Below are 10,258 nucleotides of genomic sequence, written 5' to 3'. Positions count from 1 at the left end.
TTTAGAGTCCCCCAGCCAGATTCAGCTGGTCTAGTCTCTGTTTTAAGTCCCCCAGCCAGACTAAGCTAGCTAGTAGATCTAGGATTTTATACTCCCTGTTTAGAGTCCCCCAGCCAGATTCAGCTGGTCTAGTCTCTGTTTTAAGTCCCCCAGCCAGACTAAGCTAGCTAGTAGATTAGCAGTTAATCGTACAGCTAGAGCTATGGGTCGAATAATATTTCTTGTTATTTCAATTATTACTATTATTGGTATAAGAATATTTGGTGTTCCAGAAGGAACTAAATGTCTAAGTGTTGTTTTAGTTAGTTTAACTCAAAAAAATATAACAATAGATACTCAAATTGGTAATGCAAGTGAAAGAGAAAAAGTTAAATGTGATGAACAACAAAATGAGTAGGGAAAATTTCTGCTGATATTACTAATTAAAATAAAAAAAAATAGGGTGATTGGAATGAGTGTTGTTCCTTTCATTAAGATGGTTTTTATAAATAGAGATGAAAACTCATTATTTAATAATGAGTTTTCATCTCTATTTATAAAAACCATCTTAATGAAAGGAACAACACTCATTCCAATCACCCTATTTTTTTTTATTTTAATTAGTAATATCAGCAGAAATTTTCCCTACTCATTTTGTTGTTCAGCACATTTAACTTTTTCTCTTTCACTTGCATTACCAATTTGAGTATCTATTGTTATATTTTTTTGAGTTAAACTAACTAAAACAACACTTAGACATTTAGTTCCTTCTGGAACACCAAATATTCTTATACCAATAATAGTAGTAATTGAAACAACAAGAAATATTATTCGACCCATAGCTCTAGCTGTACGATTAACTGCTAATCTAATTGCAGGACATCTCCTTATAGCTCTCCTAGGAAATACATTAAATATTAAAAATTATATATGATTAATTATTTTATTTGTTCAAACAGCATTCATAATATTTGAATTAATAGTTGCAATTATTCAATCATATGTTTTTTCTGTGTTAATAACACTATACTCTAGAGAAATTTCTTAATGAAAAAAAATCATCAATTTCACCTTGTTGATCCTTCGCCTTGACCAATTATTATTTCCTTTTCTATTCTTAATCTTACACTATTTAACGTTTTATTTTTCAATATTAAAAAAACTTTTTTAATAATAATAAGAATAATTATAACAACACTAATTATATTTTTATGATGACGAGACATCCAACGAGAAAGAACATTCCAAGGAAAACACACAAAAATAGTTATAATTTCAATAAAATATGGAATAATTCTATTTATTAGATCCGAAATTCTGTTTTTCTTTAGATTCTTCTGAAGATTTTTTCACCACAGACTCTCCCCTAATTATGAAATAGGACTTATATGACCTCCTCTTAATATTAAATCATTTAACCCCATAAAAATTCCTCTTAAAAATTCAATTATTTTATTTAGATCAGGAATTTCAGTTACATGAGCACACTCAAGAATATGTTTTAATAATTCTATTCAAACAAACAAAAGAATTCTAATTACAATTATACTAGGATTATTGTTTTCGATTTTACAATTTTATGAATATATAACTTGTCCATTTTGCATCAGAGACTCAGTTTACGGAAGAAGATTCTTTGTCACAACAGGATTTCACGGAATTCATGTTATTATTGGAACTACATTTCTCACTCAAGTTCTCATGCGACTAAAAATAATACACTTTTCTAGAAAACACCATTTAGGGATAGAAATATCAATTTGATATTGGCACTTTGTAGATGTAGTATGATTGTTTGTTTACATAAGAATTTACTGATGGGGAAAATAATATAATTAAATTTTATCTTATTAGTATAAACAATTATAATTAGCTTCCAACTAATAGATCCTTTGATAAGATAATATTATTAATTTTATATTTTAAAGTTTTTGTTTTATTTATACTTATTTTAATAATAAATATTTTACCAATTATGAACAGTCATAAACAATTAAGACGAGAAAAAACATCTCCATTTGAATGTGGATTTGACCCTATATCTAAACCACGAATTTCATACTCTGTACACTTTTTTTCCATTGCACTTATATTTTTAATTTTCGATATTGAAATTACCCTCATTTTTCCATCACCTTTAATTAAACAAAAAATTATTATAGTAAATTGAATATTATCATCAACAAGACTTATTATATTACTTATTATGGAATTAACTCTAGAATTAAAAGAAGGATCAATAAACTGAAAATAGGATTAAAGTTTTTATAACATTTAATTTGCACTTAAAAAAAAACTTAACTGTTAATCTGATAATAAAGAAGTAATTAATACAGCTAGTTTCGACCTAGTCTCAGAGCACGCTCCTTATTAATTGTAAAGAAGTCAAAAAGAGACAAATTATTGTTAATAATTAAATTGAAAAAAATTCCTTTACAAGGAGTCTTAGAGAAAGCTGCTAACTATCTCGGAGCAAGTTATTGTTAGACACCCCCCTCTTGTAGTTTACTAAAAACACTGCCCTTTCACCGCAAAGAAGAATAACCTTCCAAGAGTTTGTACTACTTAAATTTCTTCAAAATTTTGTTCTTCTTAAACTACTTGAAAACACGACAGAAATAATAATAATAGTTACTCCTAATAATAAGATAACTGGATTTTGTCTTCTTATAGATTTTAACCACTTAGAAAATACTAAAGAAATATTTCTACTATTACTTATAAGCCCTTCACACCAACCTTGATCTAATAATAATATTCTTACTAGTTCTTTTTGAGAAATTAGCCCTATCTTCTTAGTTAAACTAGATAGAAAAAATAAAGTTGCTAATAAAAATTTTAACTTAACCCCTAAAATTAAATCTCCCTTTCAAATACAACCTAGAATAACAATAAAAATAGGCGTAATTTTCACAAAAAAAGACAATCTGATTAAATTTAATTCACAGAGTATTCAACTTATTACACTTCCTAAAAAAATATTAATTAAAGCTAAGTCGGAGTATCTAAGAATTTTATTTAGAAGAGTTATGCTGGTTCTTTTTTTTTTAGGTCCCTTACCTGAATATTTATTTTATTTTAAAGTAGGATTGGTGAGAGTTTCTATTATTGTTATTCGGGGAACTTTACCTCGTTATCGTTATGATAAACTTATAAATATGTGTTGAAAAATTTATTTGAGAGTAGTCTTGTTTTTGATATTGTTTTATTCTATTATTTCTCTATAGGGGTGTCGGTAGATTTAAGTTAAGCTTTAGAAAAAGTTTCTTGTTTTACTTTCAAGGTAAATATTTTGTATAAATTATAAAGCTATTTAAATAGATTGTCTCATATTTGTTGAGAAACGGGAAGTAAAATAAATACAAGAAAATAAGATAAAGTTAGTATTTGTCTAATTTTTACGTAGGGAATTTCAACAGGTTTTATTCCAATCCAAGTGAGTAAGATAAAAATATTAATTCATATTCAGAACAAGTGTTGAGTAATAGGGTAAAATTGGAAACCCTTATGGAAAGATGGGGGAAATAACATAAGTAATATTAAAATTAAAATTGATGAAATTAAAGCGATAACCCCACCTAGTTTATTCGGGATTGCTCGCAAAATTGAGTATGCAAATAAAAAGTATCATTCTGGTTGAATGTGAAGAGGAGTATTTAGAGGGTTGGCTGGGATAAAGTTATCTGGATCATTAAGTAAATAGGGATTATATAAAATAAGTATTAAAAATATGATTAAAAATATTGAATACCCTAATAAATCTTTGGTGATAAAATAAGGGTGAAAGGGGATTTTATCATTGTTTTTAGGTGTGCCTAATGGATTGGAAGATCCTGACTCATGCAGTAATATTAAATGGATTATAATTAATCTTGCTAGAATAAAAGGCAGGAGAAAATGAATTGTAAAAAATCGTGTAAGAGTAGGATTATCTACGGCGAATCCTCCTCATAGCCAGATAACTATTGTTTCTCCTAAGTAAGGGATAGCTGATAACAAATTTGTAATTACTGTTGCTCCTCAAAAAGATATTTGTCCTCACGGTAGAACATACCCTAGGAAAGCTGTGCCTATAGTTAAAAATAAAATAATAATTCCTCTTATTCAAGTTTTCTTGAGTTGTCTAGAGTTAAAGTAGATTCCTCGTCTAATATGAAGATAAATAAAAATAAAAAAAAACGATGCCCCATTTGAGTGAATAGAACGCAGTATTCACCCATTATTTACATCTCGACATGTATGAATTACTCTTTCAAAAGCAATAAGAATATTGGCTGAAAAGTGTATAGCTAAAAATAATCCTGATAGGATTTGAATTATTAACATAAGTCCTAAAAGAGAACCAAAATTTCACAGGATTGAAATATTTGAAGGTGTGGGTAAATTAATTAGAGAGTTGTAAATTGGATAAATTATTGTATCAGATTTAATTTTTGAGTTTATCATTAGTATTTTTTGCGCATTGGGCCTTTGGTCAGAGTTATTATATTAATAAAAATAATTAATGCTGTGAGTAAATAGATGAATATAAATATTGATATGTAAATATTTAAGGGTAAAAAGAGTTTAAAGAAATCAAAATTAATATTATCCAATAATTGAAAATTATCAGATATTGATAACTGAGTGGGAGTAATAAAAAAGACAGGTAGGGATAAAATTGTATAGATAACCGGCAGTTTTATATCTAAATTTTTAAATTGGACATTTGAGCTAATACTTGTTATGTATATAAAAAGAATTATTAGTCCTCCTACTATAATTAAAAAAATTGATATGGGAATTCATCTTGATATTGAGATAATTCGAGAGATAACGGATAAAATAAAAGTTTGAATAAGAATTAATAATCCTAAAGAAATTGGAGTAGAAATGAAAGATATAATTGTGGAAATATAAAATATAAAAAATAAAAGCATTTTTAGTATGCCAGTAAGTAGTTTAAACAACAAAATATTAGTTTTGGAGACTAAAAATACAGAATGAGTTTTACTGATGCTAAAAACTATTATTTCTTTGATTTACAAGATCAATATTTTAATATAAACTATTTTAGCATTTGTTAGTATTTATTAGATGTTTATTTATATTTTATTTTGGGTTAAGTATGTTTTTTATATTTAAAAAGCATATTTTAATACTACTTTTAACTTTAGAATTTTTAGTTTTGATTATTTTATTAATATTAGTAAATTTTTTAATGAATTATATGTTTGATGACATAATTCTTATTTATTTTATTATTGTAATGGTTTGTGAAGCTGTGATAGGTTTAGTTTTACTTACATTGCTTGTTCGTAGTCATGGTAGAGACTATGCGAAGAGACTATTAATTTTTAGATGTTAGAAGTAGGTCTAGGATTTTTAGGACTTTTTGTGGTTATAAGTTGAGATTTAGTTGTTGGATCTCTTGTTTTTTTTATTTTATTTCTTTTATTGAATATAATAGAAAGAGGAGAAATAACAATTAAGTTAATTTTTGTATTACTGAGTTTATGATTAGTAATTATAATAGTTTTATCTGTAGAAAAATTTTCTAGGAGATTAGATTTATATCTAATTTTTATTTTTATACTGATTAGATTGTTTATTGTGTTTTATTCTGAAGCTTTAGTTAGATTTTATTTGGGATTTGAAATGAGTGTAATTCCTATTTTTTTAATTATTTTAGGATGAGGGTATCAACCTGATCGTGTTGAAGCTGGGGTTTATATAATTATTTACACGGTATTTTTTTCGCTTCCGTTGTTAATTGGAATTTATTATTTTAATATGGGACATGAGTTAAGGGGCATGCCCTTGGTTTTTATATTTTTATTAGCTTTTTTAGTAAAATTTCCTTTAGTGGGACTTCATTTATGGCTTCCTCGTGCACATGTAGAGGCACCAGTTTACGGTTCAATAATTTTAGCATGAGTAATGTTAAAATTAGGAGGATACGGGATTATTAAATTAAGTTTTATTATAGGGGATTTTTTGTATAAGTATTCTTCAGGAATCTTAATTTTTAGTATTTTAGGTGGGTTAATTTTGACTGGTGTTTGTTTTGTTCAAACTGATATAAAAATACTAATTGCGTATTCTTCTATTGTTCATATGAGAGTTGTATTGAGAGGAATTTTAACAATAAAAATTAGAGGATTAATCGGTAGTGTATATTTAATGGTAGGACACGGGCTATGCTCCTCTGGACTTTTTTGTGTTTTAGGGTTAGTTTATAATCGTTCTTTAACTCGTAGTTTATATTTGAATAAGGGAATAATTAATATCATTCCTATCAGAAGACTTTGGTGATTTTTGTTTTGTTCTTCAAATTTAGCTTTTCCTCCTTGTTTAAACTTGCCAGGTGAAATTTTTTTATTTATTTCTGTTTTAGGGTGAAATTGACATTTCTTTTTAGTTGTGGGGTTATTAGGTGTTTTAAGTTCTATGTACAGAATTTACTTGTTTTCTTTCTCTCAACAGGGAAAGATATCTTTTTATTTTTCTTTTAAATCTTTTAATTTATATGAATGCATATTATTGAGTTTACATTGCATTCCCTTGAATCTGTTTATTTTAGATTTAAGAATTATGACTTTTTAATTGAAATAGTTTAAGTAAAATATTGATTTGTGGGTTCAAAGATTATAATTATTTCAATTTTGCAAAAAAGAAAATTTCATTTTACATTTTTTCATTTTACATTTTTTCTCATAACTTTAGTTTATGTTTTTTTATTCTTCCTGGTTGTTTATAATTTTGGTTTAATAAAGTTAATTTTAATTGAAATAGAATTAATAATAATTAATAGAGTGAGATTTACTTATATTGTTTATGTAGATTGAATATCCTTGCTTTTTTCTGTTATTGTAATAATAATTTCTTCTTTAATTATTGTTTACTCAAAGATTTATATGGGCAAGGAGTGCTACCGGTTTTTTTGGCTAATATTTTTATTTATTGTATTTATATTAATTATGATTTTTAGTCCGAGCATTGTTGGAGTTTTACTAGGCTGAGACGGTTTGGGAATTATTTCTTATTGTTTAGTTATTTATTATCAGAATACTGATGCTTATAACTCTGGGTTTATTACTGCTGCTAGAAATCGATTGGGAGACAGAATATTAATTTTAGCTGTAGTTTGATCTAGAATAGGAGGAAATTTTATATTCTGGGAAATAAATTCAGGTTTTATATTTTTTATTTTAGCATGTATAACAAAAAGTGCTCAGTTTCCTTTTAGAGCATGGCTTCCTGCTGCCATAGCAGCTCCTACTCCTATTTCTTCTTTAGTTCATTCTTCAACTTTAGTGACTGCTGGAGTGTATATAATAATTCGATTCTTTAATACTTTAATATTAGGAAGATTAAACATGTTATTAATAATTATTTCAATAGTTACAATTTTTATTGCTGGGTTTGGAGCTTTGGAGGAGTATGATATAAAACGATTAATTGCTTTATCTACCCTAGGCCAATTGGGTTTTATATTGTTTATTTTATCTTTAGGACATTTTGATGTAGCTTTTTTTCATCTTCTTGTTCATGCTCTATTCAAAGCTTTACTGTTTATATGTGCTGGGTTTGTTATTCATAGAGGAATATGAGTACAAGATTTACGTAAAATGGGTAGTTTAGGGAGAGGTTTTGTTGTTGTGATTTGTTTTAATATTTCTGTGTTTAGCTTAATAGGTGTCCCCTTTACTTCAGGATTTTATTCTAAAGACTCTATTCTAGAATTAACAAGATGTAGATACGGAGGTGTAGGGTTGGGGGTATTTATTTTAATTATAGCTCTAATTACTGTTACTTATAGAATACGTTTAATTTTATACTTATCTTCCTACTCTGGGTGAATTTTATGAGTAGCTGGGTCAAAAAATTTATGTTTATCTATTTTAACCTTAGCTTTAATTAATATTTTTTTAGGAAGTGTAATAAGTTGAATACTCTGTGAATTAAATTTAATCAGATTGTCTTTTTTTGTGAAAATTACGCCTATTTTTATTGTTATTCTAGGTTGTATTTGAAAGGGAGATTTAATTTTAGGGGTTAAGTTAAAATTTTTATTAGCAACTTTATTTTTTCTATCTAGTTTAACTAAGAAGATAGGGCTAATTTCTCAAAAAGAACTAGTAAGAATATTATTATTAGATCAAGGTTGGTGTGAAGGGCTTATAAGTAATAGTAGAAATATTTCTTTAGTATTTTCTAAGTGGTTAAAATCTATAAGAAGACAAAATCCAGTTATCTTATTATTAGGAGTAACTATTATTATTATTTCTGTCGTGTTTTCAAGTAGTTTAAGAAGAACAAAATTTTGAAGAAATTTAAGTAGTACAAACTCTTGGAAGGTTATTCTTCTTTGCGGTGAAAGGGCAGTGTTTTTAGTAAACTACAAGAGGGGGGTGTCTAACAATAACTTGCTCCGAGATAGTTAGCAGCTTTCTCTAAGACTCCTTGTAAAGGAATTTTTTTCAATTTAATTATTAACAATAATTTGTCTCTTTTTGACTTCTTTACAATTAATAAGGAGCGTGCTCTGAGACTAGGTCGAAACTAGCTGTATTAATTACTTCTTTATTATCAGATTAACAGTTAAGTTTTTTTTTAAGTGCAAATTAAATGTTATAAAAACTTTAATCCTATTTTCAGTTTATTGATCCTTCTTTTAATTCTAGAGTTAATTCCATAATAAGTAATATAATAAGTCTTGTTGATGATAATATTCAATTTACTATAATAATTTTTTGTTTAATTAAAGGTGATGGAAAAATGAGGGTAATTTCAATATCGAAAATTAAAAATATAAGTGCAATGGAAAAAAAGTGTACAGAGTATGAAATTCGTGGTTTAGATATAGGGTCAAATCCACATTCAAATGGAGATGTTTTTTCTCGTCTTAATTGTTTATGACTGTTCATAATTGGTAAAATATTTATTATTAAAATAAGTATAAATAAAACAAAAACTTTAAAATATAAAATTAATAATATTATCTTATCAAAGGATCTATTAGTTGGAAGCTAATTATAATTGTTTATACTAATAAGATAAAATTTAATTATATTATTTTCCCCATCAGTAAATTCTTATGTAAACAAACAATCATACTACATCTACAAAGTGCCAATATCAAATTGATATTTCTATCCCTAAATGGTGTTTTCTAGAAAAGTGTATTATTTTTAGTCGCATGAGAACTTGAGTGAGAAATGTAGTTCCAATAATAACATGAATTCCGTGAAATCCTGTTGTGACAAAGAATCTTCTTCCGTAAACTGAGTCTCTGATGCAAAATGGACAAGTTATATATTCATAAAATTGTAAAATCGAAAACAATAATCCTAGTATAATTGTAATTAGAATTCTTTTGTTTGTTTGAATAGAATTATTAAAACATATTCTTGAGTGTGCTCATGTAACTGAAATTCCTGATCTAAATAAAATAATTGAATTTTTAAGAGGAATTTTTATGGGGTTAAATGATTTAATATTAAGAGGAGGTCATATAAGTCCTATTTCATAATTAGGGGAGAGTCTGTGGTGAAAAAATCTTCAGAAGAATCTAAAGAAAAACAGAATTTCGGATCTAATAAATAGAATTATTCCATATTTTATTGAAATTATAACTATTTTTGTGTGTTTTCCTTGGAATGTTCTTTCTCGTTGGATGTCTCGTCATCATAAAAATATAATTAGTGTTGTTATAATTATTCTTATTATTATTAAAAAAGTTTTTTTAATATTGAAAAATAAAACGTTAAATAGTGTAAGATTAAGAATAGAAAAGGAAATAATAATTGGTCAAGGCGAAGGATCAACAAGGTGAAATTGATGATTTTTTTTCATTAAGAAATTTCTCTAGAGTATAGTGTTATTAACACAGAAAAAACATATGATTGAATAATTGCAACTATTAATTCAAATATTATGAATGCTGTTTGAACAAATAAAATAATTAATCATATATAATTTTTAATATTTAATGTATTTCCTAGGAGAGCTATAAGGAGATGTCCTGCAATTAGATTAGCAGTTAATCGTACAGCTAGAGCTATGGGTCGAATAATATTTCTTGTTGTTTCAATTACTACTATTATTGGTATAAGAATATTTGGTGTTCCAGAAGGAACTAAATGTCTAAGTGTTGTTTTAGTTAGTTTAACTCAAAAAAATATAACAATAGATACTCAAATTGGTAATGCAAGTGAAAGAGAAAAAGTTAAATGTGCTGAACAACAAAATGAGTAGGGAAAATTTCTGCTGATATTACTAATTAAAATAAAAAAAA

At 26.5% G+C, this 10,258-nt stretch overlaps 3 protein-coding genes and 1 pseudogene across 3 annotated transcripts; 2 read left to right on the top strand and 2 right to left on the bottom strand.

Moving 5' to 3' along the window:
* Positions 1-169: 169 nt before the first annotated feature.
* Positions 170-2,166, top strand: LOC108254440 (cytochrome c oxidase subunit 3-like). Its single transcript, XM_026833233.1, is given in 1 exon segment — positions 170-2,166. A coding segment is annotated over 1 exon segment (783 nt). The 5' UTR covers positions 170-1,026; the 3' UTR covers positions 1,810-2,166.
* Positions 2,167-3,289: 1,123 nt separating this feature from the next.
* LOC108254443 lies at positions 3,290-4,914 on the bottom strand (annotated as a pseudogene).
* Positions 4,915-6,806: 1,892 nt separating this feature from the next.
* LOC108254437 (NADH-ubiquinone oxidoreductase chain 5-like) lies at positions 6,807-8,041 on the top strand (the record flags this gene model as incomplete). The annotated part of the gene is given in 1 exon segment (XM_017449425.2): positions 6,807-8,041. A coding segment is annotated over 1 exon segment (1,014 nt), but the record flags the coding sequence as incomplete, so codon positions are not given.
* A 977-nt stretch (positions 8,042-9,018) lies between these two features.
* LOC108254441 (cytochrome c oxidase subunit 3-like) lies at positions 9,019-10,252 on the bottom strand. Its single transcript, XM_026833234.1, is given in 1 exon segment — positions 9,019-10,252. A coding segment is annotated over 1 exon segment (783 nt). The 5' UTR covers positions 9,817-10,252; the 3' UTR covers positions 9,019-9,033.
* Positions 10,253-10,258: the final 6 nt, after the last annotated feature.

Source organism: Diaphorina citri, unplaced genomic scaffold, assembly GCF_000475195.1.
Source record: "Diaphorina citri unplaced genomic scaffold, Diaci psyllid genome assembly version 1.1 scaffold96170, whole genome shotgun sequence".
NCBI lineage: Eukaryota > Metazoa > Arthropoda > Insecta > Hemiptera > Psyllidae > Diaphorina > Diaphorina citri.
This window is presented reverse-complemented; position numbering and strand designations above follow the sequence as displayed.